General features: G+C 43.6%; 1 protein-coding gene across 1 annotated transcript; it reads left to right on the plus strand.

Annotated features, from left to right (window-relative positions):
• The first annotated feature begins 1,494 nt into the window (after nucleotides 1-1,494).
• On the plus strand, nucleotides 1,495-22,991 carry TMED10 (transmembrane p24 trafficking protein 10). Its single transcript, XM_081866250.1, has 5 exons — nucleotides 1,495-1,792; nucleotides 7,328-7,448; nucleotides 15,268-15,347; nucleotides 19,399-19,525; nucleotides 20,793-22,991. Exons 1-5 carry the CDS (start codon nucleotides 1,544-1,546, stop codon nucleotides 20,912-20,914), a joined length of 699 nt encoding a protein of 232 aa, XP_081722376.1. The 5' UTR covers nucleotides 1,495-1,543; the 3' UTR covers nucleotides 20,915-22,991.
• The last annotated feature ends 711 nt before the right edge of the window (nucleotides 22,992-23,702 follow it).

The following is a 23,702-nucleotide window of genomic DNA, read 5'->3' on the forward strand; positions in this document are numbered from 1 at the left end:
CATTGTTAAAACTGTGTTTATGGAAGACAATCTTACTCAGCTATGAGTGGTTGCCAAAGAAGGAGCAAGAAGAACCAATAACAACACTTGGCCCACGTTTGATTTGCCAGCAGCTGGTATGCAGAGACAAACTAGCCATGCTGATCCTAAACCCATCCAGTAAAAAGTAATCCTGTTACTTTAAGTAAGACTTCATTTAAGGTAAGTGAGTAAGGAGACCATCTTACAGCACCAACACAGGCAGATTTGGCCACCCACCCACCTACCCGCTTTGATCTAGCTGCATATACTCCAAATACAGAGGCAACGTTCATAGATAGCATCATAGAGTTGGGAAGGGGTCCCGTGTGTCATCTTGTCCAACCCTGGAGGAATCTCAGCTAAATCATCCATGGCAGATGGCCATCCAACCTCGGCTTAATCCTGTAGCAAGAAAAGGCCACATATAAGGTACATTTATATGCAGATGACACAACCTTGATGGCAGAAAGTGAGGAGGAATTAAAGAACCTTTTAATGAGGGTGAAAGAGGAGAGTGCAAAATATGGTCTGAAGCTCAACATCAAAAAAACGAAGATCATGGCCACTGGGCCCATCACCTAATAGAAGGGGAAGAAATGGAGGCAGTGAGAGAAGTTACTTTCTTGGGCTCCATGATCACTGCAGATGGTGAAAGCAGTCACGAAATTAAAAGACGCCTGCTCCTTGGGAGAAAGGCGATGACAAACCTAGGCAGCATCTTAAAAAGCAGAGACATCACCTTGGCAACAAAGGTCCGTATAGTAAAAGCCATGGTTTTCCCAGTAGTGATGTATGGAAGTGAGAGCTGGACCATAAAGAAGGCTGATTGCCGAAGAATTGATGCTTTTGAATTATGGTGCTGGAGGAGACTCTTGAGAGTCCCATGGACAGCAAGAAGATCAAACCAATCCATTCTGAAGGAAATCAGCCCTGAGTGCTCACTGGAAGGACAGATCCTGAAGCTGAGGCTCCAATACTTTGGCCACCTCATGAGAAGACTCCCTGGAAAAGATCCTGATGTTGGGAAAGATGGAGGGCACAAGGAGAAGGGGACGACAGAGGATGAAATAGCTGGACAGTGTTCTCGAAGCTACCAGCATGAGTTTGACCAAACTGTGGGAGGCAGTGGAAGACAGGAGTGCCTGCCATGCTCTGGTCCATGGGGTCATGAAGAGTCGGACACGACTAAACAACAAGAAGGTACACTGCGTATACTCAGGCAGCTCCCCTCCTCAGGGTGACTCTTCGCGCCCCAGCCCTGAAACGACGCTGAAAACGGTGCTCCTGGGGTTCAATTTAAGCCCCAGTATTTCGGAGCCAGTAGCTCCCCCTGCTTCTGCAGGCCGGGCCCGCTAAGGCTTCTCCCAACTGCCTCGCTGGGCGCGCAGCGGCCTCCTCCTCCTCCTCTTCCCTCCCGTCACGTAAGCGGCAGCGGGTCACGTGCCTGGAGCCGGCCGCGGCGCGAGGGGGGGGGGGCGGAGGCAGAAAGCCCGGCCTTGTGTCGCTCGGACGTGCTCGCGCCATGCTGCTGCCGTTGCCGCTGCCGCTCCCCGGCGGCCGTTCCCCGCCGAGGCCGGCCTCCTTCCCGCCCCTCCTCGCCCTCCTCCTGCTCGCCCTGCTGCCGGGCCCCGCGCGGCCCATCTCCTTCCAGCTGCCGGGCAAGGCCCGCAAATGCCTGCGCGAGGAGATCCACCGAGATATGCTCGTCACCGGCGAGTACGAGGTCGTCGCTCCGCCGGGCTCGTCGAGCGGCCCGTCCGCCAACCTCAAGGTGCAGCCCGGGAGAGGGGAAGCGGGGGGGGGGACACCGGGAGGCTGACCCAGAACAGGCGCAGGCCGGCAGCGCCCCCACCCCCCCCCCCGACCGCGTTATTCACAGCGCGCCGTGAGAGGGCGGGGAGCCGCGGGCGGAGGCGTTGCGTCGGCCTCGGGGCGCTACCGGCGGCTCTGCTGCCTTCCAGGCCCTTCCCTTGTAAGGACACGTCAGCTTTGCGCGGCTCTCCTGATAAGGCCGGAAGGCGGAACTAGGCCTCAGCTCCGGGCCCTCCTCTGCTCTCTGGAGGAAACACTCTTCCGTGCCTCGTACCCACGGCAGCTCTTTTAACTTCCCATCTCTTCCCCACCCCCGCCCTCGCTGAGTTTTGACCCCCTTAGTACAAGTTACAGGTAGGTAGCCATGTTGGTCTGCCATAGTCGAAGTAAAATAAAAATTAAAAAATCCAGTAGTCTCTAAGGTGCTACTGGAATGAATTTTTTTATTTATTTTATTTTATTTTGTTCCTCCTTAGTACAGTAGTCCTTTGCTTTCGAGCATGCAGCACATGCAGCCCATAGTCGGAGGGGGCTGTTGCATCCTCAGAATAAGAAGTGGACTGAAGAACTCCATCCCAAGTTTCAAGAGGAGGAAAGCATTCCTACCCCCCACCATAAAACAGGAAACAGAGTGGTTGTTAGGCTGCCAGGTGAAGGAAAGATGAATTCCAGTGCTGAAATGGTGCAACGGTTTGTAGCTTTCACGACAGCAGTGATTCTACCAAGACAGGTGTATCCCCAAGCTGTGAAAAGTCAGGGCTCTGTGACACGGTGTTCGAAATTCCCCAGGCGCCAGGTCCATTTTGCTATTGGGGCGAGTCCAGTTGCAACAATGTGGTGGAGATTTCTTGCCAGGTTGGCAACTGGCATCTCCATCGAGCCTGCTGATTCAGGCACAGCAAAATACATGTCTTGCACTTCTGCACTGCTGTGTGAATCATGGACCCCTTGCTGGGCATCTTAGTCCTCCATTGTCACATCACCGAAAGTAAGTGCAGGGCTGAGTACAGATATAGCTGACTGTCCTGCAGCTTTTCCACAGGCCACACAAATGGAACTTACTGACCACAGTTAAAAAAACCTCTGCCTTAAGTACATATTTAATACCATTTCCACTGTGTGTGTTTCTCCTCACATACTGGGACAAGTGAATTGTGGTAAGAGTAAGCTATAGTCAGCCAGTGTAGTTGAGATCACAGAATTGTAGCATTCAAAGGGACCTTGAGGGTTATCTAGTCCAACCTGCTGGCAAACAGACATTCTGTTGGGGTGGCCACAACTTAGGCTTAAGGTGCTATTTAGCGCCTAGCTTCTATATCTGAGTTTCTAACACTGCTGTGACATTCTGATATTAGTTTTTGCAGCTGCTTTTGAATATAAGAGCAGAACAATTTGTTACAAAGCATATGGAGCAGCTCCATTTTGAGCAATCATCCTGGTACTAATATAGTTAAACTTGGCCCATGTTCAATTGGTACGTTGTGTGTTCCCATAGGGTTAGATAGTAGCCAATAATGTAGGGCCCTTGAAATATGGCTGTTGGTTTTCAGCAGCAACTCCAGGTTCTTTCTTGTGTTGATCTGTCCTAATTGACCAAGAAAAGGATTTTGCTTTGGTCTTGGATACCACGCAGTATGACCAGTCTGGGGAAGAATAATTGCAACTACTAGAGTGACGTGTCAGTTTTGGGATACACAGTCTGTTACATGCAACAGAGACTGCATTCCTAACCACCCTTCCTCTGGAATAAATCACATTGAAGTTGTGGGACTTATTTATGTCTGAGTCAGCATGCATAAAACTAAGCAGAAAGGCCTGTGGCCCAGGTTTCTGTATATTAGTGGTGGGTAGATTTCATGCTGGCAGGATCTCCTTTGCTTTATTACTAGAATACTAACAGCCACCAACCAAAGCCAGGTGCAAAATAGTGGCTAAAGAGGCAATGTACTTTTGAAATAAATGAAGAGGATGTAACCCTGGAATTTGTTTTCGTTCCACAACTTTCCTGTCACACAAAAAATCTATTATTGGTTTCTAATATTCCCTTCCTTCACCATAGTAGTCTAATTTAGAGGAAATTAGGGACAGGTTGGCGTAATGGTTAGACTATGACCTGGGAGACCAGGGTTCGAATCCCCATTCAGACATGAAGCTCAGTGGATAACCTTGAGCCAATCACCATCTCCTAGTCTAACCTACCTCACAGGGTTGTTGTGAGGATGAAATGGGGAGGAGAACCATGTATACCACCTTGAGCTTGGAAGATAAAGGTGGTATATAAATGTAATAAATAAATACATGTTGGAAGGCACCCTGAAGGTGATCTCACCCAGCCCCTGTTCAGTGCAGGTTCTGTTACATAAGGTGTAACTACAGCACCCCTGACAGATAGCTCTCCACCCTCTGTTTAAATATCCCAGTGAAAGAGAGCCCATCTGAGGCAGTCTGTTCCCTTTTATAACAACAAATAACATAAGATGAGTCTGTTGGGCCAGACCTGTGGCCCAGCTAGTCCAGCATCCTTATCTCACAGTGGCTGACCAGATGCCTGTGAGAAACCTGCAAGCTGGACACAAATACAACAGCGCTCTACTCAACCATGATTCCCAGCAACTGATATTCAGAGGCATGATGCCTCTGACAGTAGAGGTAAAACATGGCCAATCATGGCTTGTAGTTGTTGTTGTTAGCCTTGTTTTCCATGAATTTGTCTAATACAGTACTCTTTTAAAGCTCTTAGTGTGTGGAAGTTAGCTGAAATTTGCTTCCATGGAATTTTCACCTATTGCTTTTAATCCTGCCCTGTGGAGCAACAGAGAAGAAAAGTATTCTCCATCTTTTCATGACAGCCCTTCAATATATTTGAAGACCATCATCACATTCCTCCTCCCTCCCCCTCCATCTTCTCTAGGCTAAACACCCCCTAGCTCTTTCAACCATTCCTCATAAGACTTTGTATCCAGGTTCCTCACCATCCTCTTTTGGACAAATGCTTCCTGCTGTGGAAGTTCTTAAGCTGTCAGAAAGATTCTGGGAGTTAAAGTGTATTTTTTTTAAATTAGTTGTATCTCTTGTAAAAAGGTGGGTGGATTCTGCCCCCCTGCCCCAGTTCTGATGGTAGCTTTATAAGTACTTTTTACACCATGTTGTCTGGTGTCCATTTGCCCCCGTGCCTCTTTCCTTCATGAGACTTAGAAACAAAAAATTGTAAACATAAAAATTAAGCAGCCTGCTCATTAAAGTACATTTTTCAGAAGTGCAGCACTACACATTTACTTGCGGGTTGGGTGGGTGTCTGTTGGATGCTACTACACAATGGCTGCTTTCACCCATAAATGCTACAAAGCATGAATTGTCCTGTAAATTAGCAAATCAGCCATGACTTGTTTCTCCAAAGCTTGGTTTGTTTTCCAACTATTCTTGCCTTGTGGCTCTGTAGCTTGGAGTGGGGTTGGCAAACAAATAATGGTTAAGCAAAGCTGTTGGGTTTAGACACAATATAGACCAATATATATAGTTAGAATCATAGAATTGTAGTGTTGGAAGGGACCCCAAGGGCCATCTAGTGCAACCCCCTGCAATGCAAAATTCTGCCCACATTCTGCCCTGGGTAGGCTCGAACCACAATCCTTCTGGTTAACAGCCAGTCACACTGACCCATTGTGCCAAAGGAGTTAAAACACGCCATGTTTCATAAGCCAGCGACAAACCATGGCTTCACATAGTTTATGGCTAGCAAACAAACCACCATTAATACACTGGACTGGGTTCAGACATCAAAACAAACCACAATTTGACTAAATAAACATGACTTGGCATTAATTACCCAAAACTGCTGTTAATGATGCCTGTGTTTCACCCCCACCCAAATACTCATTATCCAGGAGTGATCTAGCATGCTGGTCAATGAAGTCTTAACTTAGTTTGAGATTGTACATTAAGCATTGCTTCCCCCAGAAGGCCACACTGATATAATAGGGTGTGTTATATGCCAGCAGCCTTTGTTGTGTCCTGACTTTGGCAACTGATGAAATAACTACAGAACAAATATGCTGTGCTCCAGGCATGTACAGATCTTCTCTGAGGCCTGTGGTGGGAGTCTTGTTAGAATAAAGTTAAAAATTCAAGCAAAAAAGCAGTTGGTCCCTGGTAGGGACCCCCAGCTTGCTTACCCCTCCAAGGCCTGGGGCAAGTGTACCTTGCTGCCCCCACGTCTGCATGGGCCTGCTCTGCTCATTCAGAATAAAAAGTTTTAAAGTCTGGTTTTTTTTGACCAGCTGCTCACATTAGCACCTTAACTTGTCAGGGTAGACAAGTTATTAATGATCACACATTAGTTTATTTTCCAGAGACAAAATTCTCTTCTCTCTTGAAGACCTTAGTCTCAGATCAGCTGTTGACTGGGATTTATCATTTGCAGTTAACAGTGATTCTTTGTCATGCCATTTCCACGTGTTTTAATGGCTCATCAGTGTGCTTGCTCTCTGATCATGACATCCCATAATTAACAGTTAGGCTTTCCGTTCTGGAAGAATGTACCCAATGTGCTAGTTGGTTACGTAGTGGAGGTTCTTTAATGGCTCTCATCCTACTTGATCTCAGTCTCGTGTGGGTGCTTATTGTTCAGGCTGGCAGTATGGGGAGAAAAGCTGTGTTTGTGAAGGATGATGATGTTACTGTGCATAATGCCAGAGTATTGTGGTGGAACATTCCCCCCTCCCTGAATGGCTGCTCCCCCACAATTGTGTAGGCTGACTTTTAAGCAGTTTGCCCATACTAGGTATACTTAGGGCAACGTGCCTGGCAGTATGTAGGCAACTATCTTGTTGTGCCAGATGAAGAGAAAAGTAGAGCTGGCATAATATAATTTTGGACGTGGCCCATCTAATGGTGGAAAGGAACTCGTTTGTGTGTGCATGCATCAGTCACTTCTTTATGGAAGAAACATGTTTAAGGAGAAGCTATTACTGCAGTAAACAAGGCCTCACATGGCTTTTAACATGCTCTCATGGGGCCTTTAAAGCTTGCTTTATTTTATGTTTGCTCCTTTGGCAGTGGGGGAGCATACAAATGTGCTGTCTCCTAGAGCTATTAGTTATGCAATTATAAATTATGCAATTATTGTCTGGTCACTGTAAACCCAAAACTTGTCCTACTCAGAGCTGCTGATAATGTATGTTTTGTAAAATGAATGAGTTCACCCCCCCCCCATTCCCACATCTTCTTCTGACTTTTGTTTTTAGTGGATGCTTTTATGGGAATGTCTTCAACTTAACATGCCAGAGGCTAATAATGGAGACGGTATAAATGAATTTGAAATTAAAATTTTAGCAAAAATCTCTTCACCTATGGTGGGGACAAGGAAAGCACAGAAGTCAATTGCCCAAGTGTTCTAGGAAAATCTTTGTCTTCTCTTCCTCCCCCTCCCATAAAATTTAACATAGAACTTGGATGTTAACTACTTTTCCTCCCTTATTTTTCGTATTTCTTACAGATTACTGACTCAGCTGGGCATATTCTCTATGTCAAGGAGGATGCAACTAAGGGCAAATTTGCTTTCACCACAGAGGATTACGACATGTTTGAAGCCTGCTTTGAGAGCAAGCTCCCTGTGGGTAAGTGTGATAGTCCCTGTTTGGTGCTCCTAGTATGCCTCTTCTCTACTTTCTCATCCATCTCCTGTAGGATCCATTTAAAAGGGTAATGTTGAGCAAGGGCCAGGGGTATCTGCTTTGCCAAGTGTTTTGAGGTCTTCTGGACTGAGAGAGAACATTTAATCCCAAGGGAGTCAGTTCCTAAAATTACTCATGAATGCCAGTTGTTGCATTCCTTCCCAGAAGTGTTTTCATTTGAGCAGTGCTGAAATCACAATTGCCCACCCAAAGGAAATTTTATAATCCAGAATGAGACACATGAAAAACAGGGTCATAGAAGAGGACTGGTTGGCTATTACAGAAATCTTAAGAGTCTCTTCATGAAAGAAGTGCTTTGCTGTCTTCCACAGCAGATAGAGATGTGCAGTTACTGGAATTTTATTTAGGAGAGGGCCCAAATTCTCCACACTGTAGCCTATACACACCTGCCATTGAGAGGGCACGGGCACAACCAACTGTTCCCAGGCAGTAAACAGAGAGTGGAAAGGAAGGAACACAGACACTGCAGTTGATCCTCCTTTCTGCTTCAGGTAGAAATTAACACCATTGTTCCCTATTCATATGAGACATCCAAGAGGGATTCCACCATCAGTACACTGAATTTTCTGTACAAGAGGGCAAGGGAATACTAAATTTGGTCTTTATCATTCCCTCACTTAGCTAATACTCTTTCTGTGCTGTGTGGTTCCTCAAAGCCAGTGTTAAGTCTTATTGTTCCCTACTGTATTGGTCCATGCACCCCTGCTTGTTCACTTTCCACTTCTTGGAGATGGAACTCAGTCTCTTCATTAATCAGTTGCTAGCATCTCTAAACCAGCCAGAAACCCTTTTCTTGTAGAGACGTGGCACTTAGTTATAATGACCGAGGGCCCGTTGCATTGGTATATTCTATCACGAGAGGAAGAAGGGGAAGTGTGCAAGACGTTGATTATGTACCCAGATCTTGAGGGCAATTGCTTAACAAGTCTTAGAGCTGACATTTCCTTTGGGAGTGACACATTTGCCCCTCTTCCTCATGAAGATCTGGGTTGAAGTTTAGGGCAAGTAGTCCACAACACCTCCAGGCATATTTAATGCTGCTTCTCAACACAAATGGACAGTGGTCATCTTGTTGAGGTTCAAGGGAGCTCCCTGCTTCCACTGTCACTGTCACTGTTGGAACTTCTAGGTCATATATATGTCTTCTGTGCTATGAGCCCATGATGTACTTAGGTGGGACAGTCTCAGTGTTCTGAATCTCAGAGATTTATTTATTTGTTAATTTTGTGCCCTTCCTTTCCACAAGTTAACAGTAATACAAGTGCAACAAAATATTAAAAATACAGTCAAACAGCAATAAATTTTTTAAAAACAAAAAGGTGAATCAAAAGACTTGTTAAAACCAGCTAACAACATACTTACCAGTGAGCATATGTATTATGGCCTTTCTAAATGTAAAAATACCTCTAGTCTACCAACAGAGGTCTATACTAGAAAACTATGTTGGAGTGAAATTCACTACTGTTTTTAGGGGAAGAGTATATTCCTTGGCTAAAGTTGTATGCTTTCTGAGAACAGAAGAATATAGGTGTGGGATTTTATTAGAATACTTTTTAAATACGTTAATCTGATTACATGGGTGACGTAAATGTAACAGCATCATAAATGGGAGATAGACCTAAGTAGGCTCTTTAATGCTATTCAGTAGCATCAGCAAAATAGTGTGTAAGGCTCCTAAAGTGGAGCCTCATGACTAAACTCTAGGTTTTAAATTTAATATATTTATTAAATGATTCAAGAGTAAAGATAATAAGAGATGGTAGGTTGCATTAAAAATAAAAGATTAGCAAAATACCCTGTATTGACAAGGCAGGATCCCAAGACACTATTCTGAGCAGTGTCCATCAAAGGCAGATGGGAACAAAGCAGCTATGAGTTCTGTTGAGGGGCCCCGAGAATACAAAAATTTAGTCAGGTTTGTCAGATTCTCCCTGTATGCATGAATGTTGTCGTTTAGCCTACCAAGGAAGGTTTTAAGAGGTGTAAATTTGAGGAGATATTTCTCTTCCCTCCTTCCCAGACACACTGTGTGGAAACATGCAAAACTTTAGTTATGTGATTGCTAGCTTTGGGGGTTATGCCTTAATAGTTTATTGTGCAGAAAAATGGGAAGAGGTTGTTACAGACTGTTTTTGCCTTTTGAAGGATGTTGAATTTTCTGTGTCCCAAGATAACTAACGGCAGCATCCTGTTCATCTCAAACCTTGGTAGTTCCTATTACCAGCACAATGCACAGTAGCAGAGTGCCCCTAAACAAATAATCTCTACAGTTCTTTGTATTATTAGATTATTGGTATTAAGAAGTTTAGACATGTTTTCTGCAGAGTAGCTGAGGATCCTGTGGCGGTCAGTGGCTGTAGGGTTTTAGCTGCCTTGAGAAGGCAGAGCTGCAACATTTGGGCGGTTGGGCCAGGTGAGGCCTGAGCAACTGTGATTTCTCAAGCACTTGGCCACAAAAATGAGGAAGAGGAAGCGAAAGGCACAGCTTTTTGCGCAGGGACCCCAGTAGAGGGAAGAGCTGCCTTGCAAGACTTAGGGAGATCCCCATTGTGAGCACTAAATTGTTATCCCAGAGCTCTTCCCTTGCGTCACACATTCTGCTTTGGGGGCAGCACAGTTGTGCTTGCGTAATTCTATGCTTGTAATAATAAAATAATAATGAAATTATTTTTATGCCACATATCTGACTGGGTTGCCCCAGCCACTCTGCTTCTTGTATTGTATGTGGAAGCTTGGAATATATTGCATGTGTTACTCACTTGCCTTATTGCTGTTTTGTATCCTCCACACCAGAATGATTTTTAATGATCTACTATGTAAAAATTAATGCTCCATAAGTATTACTATTGTTTTTTTACAACAAGCACATGTTGAAAGCCTAACCTGGAACATTCCTTTCATTTTCTTGCTCACCCTTTATTTATCTATTTATTTTGCTGTTAAAAGTGGAACTTTGTTAAAAAGGTCCTCCCCACAGGACCCATAACCAGAAATTGTTTCCTAACCATCAAACCTTAAGTGACTTTTTTGAATGAGAGTCAGACATACTTCATAACATTGTGTAACCAAAACAGTCTTAATTTTATTATGAGCTTGGATTTAGTCCAGTTCTCTAAGCAGATACTGTACTGAGACTAGATGTTGCTGGATTCTTGGTTCTGATCTGAGGAACAACTTTGCAGCTAAAAGTGCATGATCTGTAGCTTGCCTTGTTGTAGTGTAAATAGTTATCCCATATTGATTTTTATATGTTCATCGATTCCAGACTGTTATGGGCAGCATTTGGCTAGAATGTTGTGCAAACTATTTTTCATATAAAGCCTGCATTAGCAGTGATTCCTGCATTTCAGGAGATTGGACTAGATTGGCTTCCCTTCTCCCTCCTCGGGGAAAAGCCGCACACACACACTCCACGCGCTCTTTAAAGGGAGCGTGGCTCTTGGGGGGAGCCTTCCTCCCGCTGCCCGGAAGAGGCTTCACACGGCTATCCCAGAAGCCAGAACAGCAAGAGGCTATCCCAGAAGCCAGATCCCTCTTGCTGTTCTAGCTTCTGGGATTCAGAATATTTTTTTTCTTGTTTTCCTCCTCCAAAAACTAGCCGCGTCTTATGGTCTGGTGCGTCTTATATAGCGAAAAATACGGTATGTCACTGAAATTAGTATTTTTCAAATTCACTGTGTAAATTAGTTTCCATGGCTATAGCAGAAATTCAAAGCTTGCATAAAAACTGGAAACAATGATTCTTGTGGCATGTGTAGCAGGGGACTGCCTTGCTCGTTTACCATTATGAAAACTACATATATTTATGGCATCTTGGAAGCTGTCAGGAGCAGCACCATGGAAAGTACTTGTGTTTCTATCCAGTGAAGAAGAGCAGTTCTCTTCCCTACCCCCACATTGCGTTTCATATACTGTGCTGTGCTGCCACCTACCTGTGAATTGGGACACTGAAATAAGTCTACGTTTGTTGGCAGAATCGTATAAGAAGGGTGGGTATATAAGAATATAAGAAATGCCTGCTGGATTAGGCCAGTAGTCAATCTAGCCCAGCCTCCTGCTCTGACTCTGGCCAACCAGGTGCCTGTGGCAAACCTGCAAGCAAGATTTAAGCCCCAAAGTACACTCTCCTCCTGTGGGAACCAGCAGTTGCCCACTGGCTGCATGAAGTTGGCAGATAGGATCCAGAAACTGCTGGTGACCATTCCTTAAAGGTACTGCAACAATGCCAACACCCGGTGCCTTCCCTGTTTCATGGAGGAGGTGAGATCACAGCCTAATGTATCTGATCCCAGTAGTAGAACAGTGTTAGAAACTCAGGTGTATAAGCTATCTCCAAATGGCAGCTTAAACCTAGGTTACAGCTGCCAGAGCAGAATGTCTAGGCACCATTCTCCCCCAGTGGGATTTTGTCTTAGTCTTATTATATCATTTCTATACCACTTCATATTTTAAAGGAGGGAAAAATCTCAAAGCAAAGCGGTTTACAACCCATCCTGAATAAAACAAATTCAAGCTTCAAGGAAAATATTTCAGATCCTTCTCTAAGTGACATTTTGCTTTCCCCATATTTATTTACCTGCTTAGTGTATATAGTTGTCCCATAGCAGAATTTAGGGTTGCTATATTTCAAAAAGTGAAAATCCGGACAGAAAAGTTGTTGAGCAAAATCGCAAAGAAATTGGATGTTTTTGAGCTATTTCTGAGGGAAATCTGAGGGACGCTGCCGATTTCCCCAGACACTTCGCCAATTTCTGCCCAGACACTGCTCTCGGCTGCAGTGTTCCAAACATGTCTGGGAAATTCAAGGCATATGGCAAGTACTCTAGGAGGCCAGTGTGGTGTCGTGGTTAGAGTGTTGGACCTGGGACATCAGGGTTCAAATCCCTACCCAATCATGAAGCTCCCCAGGTGACCTTGAGCCAGTTACAGCCTCTTAACCCACCTCACAGGGTTGTTGTAGGGATTAACTGAGGAGAGAGATGAACCATGAACTCCTTGGAGAAAGTGGTTGGGATATAAATGCAATAAATAAGCTTTTCTGCTTACCTGCTTAAGAAAGCTGGAAGGGAAAGCCAGATGGAGATGTCAGTTGCCAACCTGGCATCCAGAGATCTCCACATGGTCACAATCGGACCTGCACCCGTCGCAAAATGGGCCCGGTGTCTGGCTAATTTCTAACATGGTAGTAGAGATGCATGTACTAGCTAGGGGCTCTTTGGTGGATAGAGAGGTTGGTTAGCTAGCTTCTTCTTTTTTTAAGTCTGGGGGAGGCAGGCTGTTTGCATATGTTGCAAAACAGGGGATAGTTCCTTAATTTTAAAAAAAGGGGGGAGGAGGAGAACAGCCTCATACTATTTTCTCCACAGTGTTTTCGTTGCCTGTCATGCTGAATGCAAACACCAGAATGACAAACTGATTGGCTAGATCATGGGCTCTTTATTATGTCCTGAGCTTGTTTTAAGATATCTGTTACCTTAAGTAATGCTGTGTCTGACATAACATGACCCAATTGATACTGTGCCATACTTCTTCCATTTGGCATAACTACAGTTTCATAACCCCACTTAAAATCCCTTAATCCCATGGCCTTAAAAGTAATGGGTCAAAAAACAGCTGATCTGGAATTGGCAGATTAACAAAGAAAGAGAATTACTTCAAAGTAGAAATAGTAAGAAGCAATTATCCCCTTCGTCCAAAGTAGCCAGATTAAAAAAGTGTATTCAAAACATTTCTCTTTTCTGACCAAGCTGACAAATGCAGCTTTCTTACACATGCATATTCAGGAAGCAAGCCCCAATATTATCAGTGGGTCTTACTCCCAGGTAAGTGTTTAAAGGAATGTGAGTAAGGACCCATAAACTGAGGTGACTTATTTTGAAGTAAACATGCAGAGGGGTTGTTCACAGCATAGCTCTGAGCTTAAGGTAGATGGTCATATTCTTTCTTCCCTCCTTCTTCAACCTTCCTTTCTTCCACCTTGCTAGGTCCAGAACCTATTATCAGTGCTGAGAACATAATTATCTAGGAACTGAGAGCCTGAGGGAAAAAATGCATGCAGTTCTATCTCCCTTTCTTTCTTAAGAGATAAATAGTTGTAGTTTGGGTCACTGCAGTTTAAGAAGGATATCAGCAAACTGGAATGTATCCAGAGGAGGATGGCAAAGATGAAGAGGGGCCTGGAGATAAAGTCCTCTTTGGGAAGGTTGAAGGACTAGGGTATGTTTAGCCTTGAGAAGAGATAAGTAAGAAGGATTGTGCCATTCAGATACTTGAGGAGGGCTATCACATTGTTCAGTGTTTCTCAAACTTTCTTCTCTGGGCCACACTTTCTGAATATAAATTTGCTCACACCACAGAGTTTTTTATTGATAAGAAATACATTGGAAAACAAAAAGAAACAACAACTAGCAGTGCTTGATTTATAACACAGGACACAACTATTTTGTAATTGCCATCTTCTCCTGCCACACCAGTGTAACACACTACACCCTTTGAGAACCACTAACATAGATGATGGAGCAAATCTATTTGGTGTTGTCATAGAGATCAGACTCCAAAGCAGGTAGCTAAAATATAAAGTATTCTGTCTAAACACTAGGAAGAACTTCCAAACAGTATAAACTGCTACCATTATCACCATCATAATATAATAGACTTGTAAGTTGCTTAATACACAGAGGTTTCCAAACAAATTGAAACATACTTAAAAACATAAACATAAATACATTGTAACGTTAACGCATTCAGAAAGAAACATGCATTTCATGAAAAATATACACAACAACCCACCCACCCAATAACAGCTGCCAGAAGCTTTGGCAGCACACAAACAACAGACACAGCATCATCTTCATAATCTATCAAATGTCTGAGAAAAAAATGTATTTTATTACCTAGTACCAAAACTATGTTGGTAGAGGAACCAAATGGACCTCACTGGGGAGACCTTTCAGCAGTGGAACAAACTGCTTGAGAGGAAGGTGGGCTTTCCTTAGTTAGAAACTGTTGAGGTTATAGTAGTAGTGGATTTCTTGCATTGGCAGGGGTTGAACTGGATTATCAAGGGGTAAATTGCAGAGGGAAGACCCTCTAGACCAGACCTGGTTGCTTGGGAACTATTTATACTCACTAGATAACCATGTTTGTCGCAGTTCTAAAGTTTGGGGTTGGGAGGAATAATTTGAATAAGGAGAAGGGAGGTAAGAAGGAGGGCAGGGGTCAATCAGGTATAATAGCAGTGCCACAAGGGTTGTTTCTGATTTTCCATTCCGCAGTGGTTTTATATTTGGCTAGGTGAACTTTAACTTTAGAAAAATCTGTTCATTGTGTTATTATTTTTCATCTGTTCAGTCTAATACACCACTTCAGGTTTATACTCGCTTTTCTATTTGGCTAGAATTAGCACTTAGTTCTTGCCAGATTGTCTAGCTCTAAACTGATCCCATGTTTCCTTATTGCTAGAGAGTGGAACGAAGACCAGGAAATCAGAGTGCCTGATGTTTTGCACGCTCCACATGCTTCATTGCAGCTTGTTCTCATTACTTCTCAGAGTTCCTACCTTAGCCAATGCTATCTGTAGATTTTTCTGTGATTTTGGGCATAGTTGGGCTGCCTCTTTAGCTGTTCCGAGGCTTGTACAGGAGGAGAGCCGCAAATCCCTCCCTGCTGTGTATTGGGGGGCGGGGGGCTGGGAATTTCCTGGCAGCCTGAGCACTTCATACAATGAATCCTTTCATTGCAGTTCCAGGAACAGGGCGGATGCCAGACCAGTTCGTGACCTTGAACATGAAGCATGGAGTAGAAGCAAAGAACTACGAGGAGGTACATCTCTGCTTTTGCTGCCTGTGCCTCTTGATTCTCTTCCTGACACTCACGTGACAACTGTATGTAGCCTTGAGGCTCACAGTTCAATGCTGTTTTCCCAGTCTCCCTGATTCCTAGGGCTTCCCTGAGTAAAGCACTCATCTAGAACAGTTTTTTTGAAGTTGCTAAACACATTTTAGGGAGGAATCTGTTGCTTGGCAAGGAATTTATCAGCTATGAAGCTGAATTTATTCGGAAAGCAGGATATCTAGCATTTTTTGGCTCAGAGTGGCCAGCCAGATGTCTACGGCAGGCCTGCAAGCAGGACCCAAGTTGAACAGAACTCCCTCAGCTTGCAGTTTCAAACAATTTCAGTTTCAGAAAAATACTGCCCCTAACACACTGCTGACATTGCATGAAGCTACCTTGTGCTTTGTTGGACTACGGATCCATCTAGCCAAGTATTTATGGCTCTCTTAAAAGCTCAGAAAAGGTCTTTCTAGGGATGCCAGGGATTGAAACTTCAGTCTTGTTCATGCAAAGGGTAATGCATAATTCAGTAGTAGTGCATTTTCTTTGCACGCAGAGGGTCTTGAATTGGTATCTCCAGTTAAAAGGATCTCTGGCAAGAAGTGCTAGGAAAGACTCCCGCCTGAGATCTTTGAGACCTGATACAGGACTATATGGATCAGTACTATCTGACTGGATAAGACGGTTTCATTTGATGCAATCCAGACAAAAGTAACTCTCATACGTTCAGAGTACTAAGGTATGACCACGAACCCTTTTCTTACATTTCAGTTCCTTTCCTGCACAGACTGGGATAGGAGCATGATACCAGTCTAAGATAAAAATTTCATGGTTGCTTTATTCACAATTTTCCCCAATGTAGAAAGAGATTATCTCATTGCAGGGAGAAATTTATTGTTTCATATATAGCTTTTACAGCTGATTGGGCGCATTTATGGATAGGTCTGTCAATGGGTAGTATCATATGGTCACTAAATAGAGTTTCCCATCTTTAGAGGCAGTATACTGGGATAGACAGTGGCAGGGAAGGGCCATTGCTCTCATGCCTTGTTGGCATGCTTTGTTAAGAGAGTCAAAACAGAAACCTATGTAGTTTTTGTTGTTGGAGACTAAAGGTGCTTCTGAATGCTGTTTTCCCTTGTATTGGTATACTTAAATGGGTATGAGGGGGCACTTAATAAAATAAATTATGAGTGGAGAGGTCTGGTACTGTGCTGATTTGGGGGTCCATTTGGACTAGCAGAAAACAGCAGGAGAATCAGTGCAATCCTTATGCGTGGATTGCATATGCCAGGAGTGCAGATTCTTTTCACAGTCATGTGATCCTAAAAACATATCCATAATGAGAGAAGATGTTGGTTTAACAGACGATTGGAGTCCAGTAGGCACCTGTGACAAGGTATACGGGCGAGAGGGCAGAGGCTAGTAGCTGATAGCTGACCTCATGAATTGAGGTACTTTTCAGGATATTGAGTTTTGTGCAAAAACTGTTGCCAGCTTTTCAGTATTTTTCTCTTGCTAAACACAGCATTGTTTTTTCCCCCTTTCTTTCTTCATCCTTGCTTATGAAAAACCAAACCCAAACTAAAAAGTGACAGAACTTGTAAAGTTCTCCTGAAACTGTCAGATTCTGCTTGGTAGAGTTATGGTCATGTAGCTTCCTAAGCCTTGATTTTATCATTCAGAACTAAAACATGAGAGGATTCTTTAATCCAGTAATTTAGCTACCGGTAAATTGTGAAAAGCTGCTGTTTGCTGTCTCTCAAGGTTTGATTGCCCCCTTGTGGCCTTGCTATGAACAGCCACCATTGTAGTAAATCTACTGACCTATTGTTTGTTCTGTTACAGGGGTGAGTGGCCTCGATGTCATTTCTCTACCTGGCCCACTGCCCTCTCAGGTTCTGCCCCTCTCCTCACCTCCACCCACTCCTCCTGTGCCCTGCTGCTGTGGTGAACTGTCACTGCCCAGCTCCACTGCAGCTACATTAAACCCCTTGCAGTTTGAACTTGCGGAAATGTCAAACCCATTACTGTATTTGGATATAGCTCCTCCAACTATGCTGCTCTTCCCAAATATCTTTTCTGGCCGCATGAGACTTGTTTTCTATGCTACAGACGAATATGCTTATTAATTAATTTTTTTAAAAGATTATTTAAATGTTAATTTACAAGTGCCTAGAGGCCACCAAGCTGAACCAGAAAAAAGGATACAGTGCACCCGCTGCTATTGTTCGCAAGTCAGAAAAATCAGGACAAAATCTAGAACAAAATATTTTTAAAATAATTGACAAAGGAGGGAAGTACGGATACATTGCCCTTCTCCTTAAATGGTTATTATAGGCAATGGAGGGAAATGAAACAGGAAATCACTGCTTCCCTTGCTTGTGAATCATCCTAGTGCCTTTACTCTCATTGGCCAGACATCAGAGGGTGGGATCGGGTTTACTAAACCTTTGGTAGCATATTTCCTGAACAGGGATGTATGGTGCAACTTGGAGAAATGTGTAAGCAAAAAAGTTAAAAGAGATGTCCTTCCCATGCTTATTCAAAAGTAAGTTCAGCTGTGTGCAGTGGAGGTTACTTGGGCAAATGTGCTTAAGGTAAGCCTCAGAGACTACTTTGCTCCGTTTTGAAAAACAGTAACATAAAATAAGCCAGGCACCATCATTAATCCACATCTGTAACACAGGATGCTCTCTATTTTTTTTACCATTTTTCTTCTTTCACAGTGTTGTAGTGGCAAAGGAGGCTAGGTCAATGTGTTTCCTACTTCTGTTGTAGCAACAAAAATGTGGATTCTTAAATTAGGAGTTATACCCAGGCCCATGTGGGAGGCACAGGGGCAGCCAGGTACACTTGCCCTGGGGGAGGCCTAAGAGGGCCAGGGGGCCCTGACGGGCCGCTGTCATGCCAAGACCGACCCGGGCCTAAGACAAGCTCTGCATGGGCCTGGTGATACCAGATTACTCTTAGGCTGCAGTCCTGTACCCATTTAGCTGGGAGTAAAGCACTGCAGTGGCTCCCTATATGCTCCTAGGCTCAATTCAAAGTGCTGGTGATGGTTTACAAAGCTTGGGGCCCAGATACCTGCAGGAGCTCCTCATTCACTGCAAGCCAATTCAGTCCTTAAGATTGGTAGGGTAGGGCTTGTTCACTGCCCCCCGCCAGGGTTTAGAGTAAAAGGATGTATAGATGGGCCTTCTCTGTAGTAGGTCCCCTACTCTGGAATAATGGCCCTTAGCGATGCAACTGTCCCACATTGTGAGGTTTCAAATGCTGATTGAAAACATAAAATTTATTAAATGTTTCTTGTGCTGTCCATGTGGAGCAGCAAAATGAGAATCCTCTCACCAAACATTTTGTGCTCCTCTGAAATACCTCCTCTTGAAATTTGTCAAAAAGTGTAGAGTAAAATGCAAACCAAATTGACACTTGCACCATAGAGAATGCAAATGAAAGAACTGAAAACACTTGGGTAGACATCCGTATTTGCTATAGGGAGAGGCTGCCATCATGGGGGGGTGTTCAATATTTATTTGTTTGTTTGTTTAATAACATTTATATACTGCTTGCTTGTTTTAAAACAAGAAACTATCAGGGTGGCTTTGTCACTGGTTTAGGCACTGGAAAAGTTCATAACATCTCTGGGAAATTAAGGATATTGGAGATTCTGTTGGCTGAAAAATTATGGCTTTGTTGACCTCAAAAATCTGCTGTGAAGGCTTCCAGATTACTATTTTAGGTTACCCAGGAGGGGAGATGCATGCCAAGGCACTGAAAAGGAGGCAATTGAACAAGAAGACATCCTCCCTGGTTACAAACAGTAGATGAGGATGTCTATTCAAGCCTCTCCCTCCGCCCTCCCCATTCTTTCATTTGCATTCTCTGTGGTGCAAGTGGTTAGTTAGTTTGGTTTTGATTTTGTCACTAGAGACTCTGCCACAGACAGGGCTGTTTGCATCAGGACTCTCTTTTCAAGTGATGAGAACACAATCTTATTCTGGCTGTGATTTTCAGTCTCTGGCTCTCTTTTTTACAGATTGCTAAAGTAGAGAAGCTGAAGCCACTGGAGCTGGAGCTGCGACGCCTGGAGGATCTTTCAGAGTCTATTGTCAATGACTTTGCCTACATGAAGAAGCGGGAAGAGGAGATGCGGGACACCAATGGTACGTACTCCAACTCAGGGAGTAGTATTCTTCTTATGCTTCTCTCACTAATGCATATGGTTGGGGATAATGTTACCACGATGCTTACTTGATACCTGCTTTATAGCGTAGACAAGGTTGTCTGATGATGTATCAACTTATAAATATACTGTTAGGATCACTGGAATGTTTCACCACCATAACAGTTATGCTGCTATGCCCATAAGCCCACTTTCCACCAAATCTACTAGAGTCATGGCACTCCCTTCTCTTTACACTCACTTGGGATTCTGTTATTTTCTTGTTATTATCTGCAGCCAGGACTATTCTTATCGGGCCCCAAGAAAATTCAAATTCTGTGTGCGGAATATAATGGGCAAAATTATATTTTGAACTTATTTGTATAAACAACTTCAGTGTGTATTTAACTCTGATTAGCAGTTGTAGAATTTTGACTTTCCCCTCTTCCAGTGGGAAGTGTGATACAGAAATAGAGGTTGGCAGCAGAGGTATAAAACTTCTATGGTGAAGGAACCAATATTCATGTGTGGCAGACAGGCTCCATCTGTGAATACCAAAGCAAGAATCCCTGTACAGTGGTGCCCCGCAAGACGAACGCCTCGGTAGACGAAAAACTCACTAGACGAAGGAGTTTTTCGTTTTCTTAGCCGTTTCGCAAGACGCATCTCCCTATGGGCTTGCTTCGCAAAATGAAGCTTGCCCCGCAAGCTCCGGGGATAGCGGGGAAGCGCAGCGCGTCTTCCCCGCTGTCCCTGGACCTGTTTAAAGCAAGGGGCGGTGGGGAGAAGATTACTTCTCCCCGTTGCCTGCCCCTCAATCTCCGGGGACAGAGGGAGAGGCGCGCGCCTTCTCCTCTGTCCCTGGACGGTCTCCTATGGGAAACTGTGCTTCGGAAGACGAAAAACTCGCAAGAAGAAAAAACTTGCGGAACGAATTAATTTCGTCTTGCGAGGCACCACTGTATAATAATAGTAATAGAAATGGTAATAATTTCCGCCTGCACAATTTTCAAATTTTAGTAGCCATGAGAGAGGATCTTGAGTTGCCCTTTTTTTAACAGAATGAAAGCTGAGCCTTTTTTGGATCCACTTGGCCCACAGTTCAAAGAGCTTATCTTTCTGGTACTTAGTTTTATATGAATGCTTCAGATGAAAAATACTAGGTGGTTTATGGGGTTGAAGGCATTGGAGGGCTGGCTTAGAGATTATTGCCATTTGTTCTGAGTAACAAGCTTTTTGCTTTTTGCTTTTTGTTTTTCCCGTTTCAGAATCTACCAACATTCGAGTACTATACTTCAGCATTTTTTCAATGTTCTGCCTCATTGGACTGGCTACCTGGCAGGTCTTCTATTTGCGTCGTTTCTTCAAGGCCAAGAAGCTGATTGAATAGGGGCAGTTCCCCCTCTTTTAAACCCCAGCAGAACAACAGAGACCCAACTATGGCTGTTTAGAGCCACCTCAGGATTGACCTGCCAAACAGAGCTTTTTCTGCAATGGCTCCCCAGGGGGAGGGAGGGAAATGCTGGTATAGAACGCGGTCAGGATGCTTCTGAACTATTATTGGATAGACATGGAAGACGGTGGGAGTTGTGATTTTGGGGACTCTTGGACAGGGATGAAATAAAACTGTCGTGACAGCTGTGGTTGGCTCTTACGCTGTCTTTTTCTCTCCCTTACAAATGAGGTCAGGTGACCTCTTCCTGTATGTCACCAGATTGATCCTCTAAGCCACTTTAATACATGCAATTTGTTAAACTTTCAGCATTCTATCTCTTACCACAGAGTTTTGAGAGGGAGCCACTTGGAGTCAACCATCCCAGAAGCAGATCTTGTTGCAAATTGATCAGTAGCTACACTTTTGGAGTGGAGAAGGAACTGCCAGTGGCATTTGTCTGTCAGAATATCTGATATTTTTATGTGTAGAAGCAGGAAGGACAGTTGGAAAATAACAGAGCTGTGTTGTTTAAATTGCAGAAGAAAGGCTTTATCTACAATTCTCTTGTTTTCATCCTATCCCATTCTCTGAAGTCATTGCTTCCCTTGTTCTAAAATGAAGCAGTTCTTGAAAGCACCTTGGATACTGTGAAAAGCCATTTTTAATGGTAAGAGGCACCAGCTTGATGCATACTTGAATACACAGTTGGGTTAATCCTTAGGGGAGGGGGATAGGTCTCTTCTCCCTCACCCCCATGGGCGATATAAAACCCTGTCTTCTACCAAAGATAGAAGTTGGGGCAATCTTAGACCTGCATTTTAATGTACTTGTAAGTTATATCCAGATGCTTATAACCCAGCATATAACCCTGGGGAGTCTGCCAGGGTTAATTACCCCCATATCAACCCTGAATTACTGGCACGGCTGGGGGCTGTTCGTGTGGGAGGCAGCCATTTCCCACAGCAAGAAACCGGAAGTTATTTGGATGCAAAATGGCAGGCAGGTGAGTCAGTGGGAGCGACTGTAGATGAGCTGTAGTGTCATTTCAATTTTTAAGACATTTGTGCCTTTTCTGGGCTCTACAAGTTTCAGGGCTTATAGCAGCAACAAATACATCATCCCTGACTCAAAACATATCAAGTTTCAGAGCAGTGTATCACAAAAAAAGTCTTGGGTCCCAACTTAAATTCTCAAATAAATCTTAATGTCCCTCCTTTCCCTTGCAGGCACTTAGGTCCCCTAAAAAGCCCCTTGGCAGGGTTGGGGGGCCCTCTTGGACAACACAGGATGATACACCAGGGGAAGTGGGGAAATCACCCCAAATCCATTTTGAATCCTAAGGATGTTTGTGAAGGGGAAGTTTCCCATCCTTGTCTCCCCTTCCTCAGCCACCCTCCCACTCCCCATCCCACACTGAAAAACCAGGGGATACTGATAGTGGCCAATGGAGAAGGCGGAGGGAAAATGTCCTTCTGCAAATTTCCTTAAGCCTAAATGTTGACAGCTAACTACACTGATCAGAAACGCTGGAACTTGTAAAATGTCTCTTCTCCCACTGCCCAAAATTACTGTTGTGAGTTTTGCCTTCATGTGTCCAGTGCTGCTTTTAAATTCAGAGCTTAAGACCTTTCCTGCTTATCTTTTTTTACTTTGGAAACAGTTAACAAATAGAAACTGTGCTGGAAGATTGTGCTACAGATGTAGTGAGTACTTTTGGGCTCCTCTTTTTAGACTCCCATAGCAAATTTTCTACAGTTCAAAGCAAAAGCATCTTTTTGGTACCCTGTTGGCCTTTCATTTTAATTTGCCACTACTTTGCCAATGAGAAATGACCTTTTTTGATGGGTTATGTGACGTCTTGAGAACCATTAAACTTTTAGCTTTAGTGGTGTAGCTTGACATGGCTTCACTTCTAACTCGTGGTGTAACTGAAGCTGAGTAGAACAGGCAGTGGAAACCTGTACTGACTTACCTGTAACAAGGGGGTTGGGGATTTGTCAATTTTTCTCAATAAAAGTTTTTGCGGGGGGGACATGCTCTCCAGTCCGGTGTCTCTGTAAATCTTTCAAAAGCTTATGCATTAATTTACTTAATCAGTTATTTCCTTCTAGCATCTGTTACTTAAGTAGATTGTTTGTTTGTTTGTTTGTTTGTTTGTTTGTTTGAAAAAAGCATTTCTAAACTGTTAATTCGAAGTGGTGTACAAAAATGCAAGCATAAAACAATAAAAGAGAACTCTAGTAAAAACAGGATCAAGCATTATAGGTCAGGATTAAAAAGGCCTGGGTGAAAGTCTTATCTTTACAAGACACCAGAATCATTTCTGTGTACAGGTATTATAACTTACCTCATTTATCATCCCCACCAAGAGAAGCTTACGATTAAGTAGGAACTTGAACCTAGAACCCTACAACGAAACCCAAAGCTTTACCCAGAATATCATACTGACCCAAATAGCAAGCTCAACCATCCTAGTTCTTAACATTAAATGGTTTTCAAGTTGTAGAGCAAAGCACGGTAACCTCTTTGCCAATAAATCAGTTATCTCTGAAAGGGTTAATTAAAACTAAAAGAGACTTCTCTGGATAATCGTATTAGAACGCAGAAAACTCTTCATGTTTACTAGATCTCAGCCTAGTCCCTGCCTAAAACAAACACTTTCTGCATGTTCACTATTAAACTACTTTTGAGTTTCTTGAAGGAAGAGCAGCATGTCTGTGTGTGTCAAGTCAGTGACGGCAAA

Source organism: Podarcis erhardii (assembly GCF_964252035.2).
Source record: "Podarcis erhardii genome assembly, chromosome: 1".
Classification (NCBI taxonomy): Eukaryota; Metazoa; Chordata; class Lepidosauria; order Squamata; family Lacertidae; genus Podarcis; species Podarcis erhardii.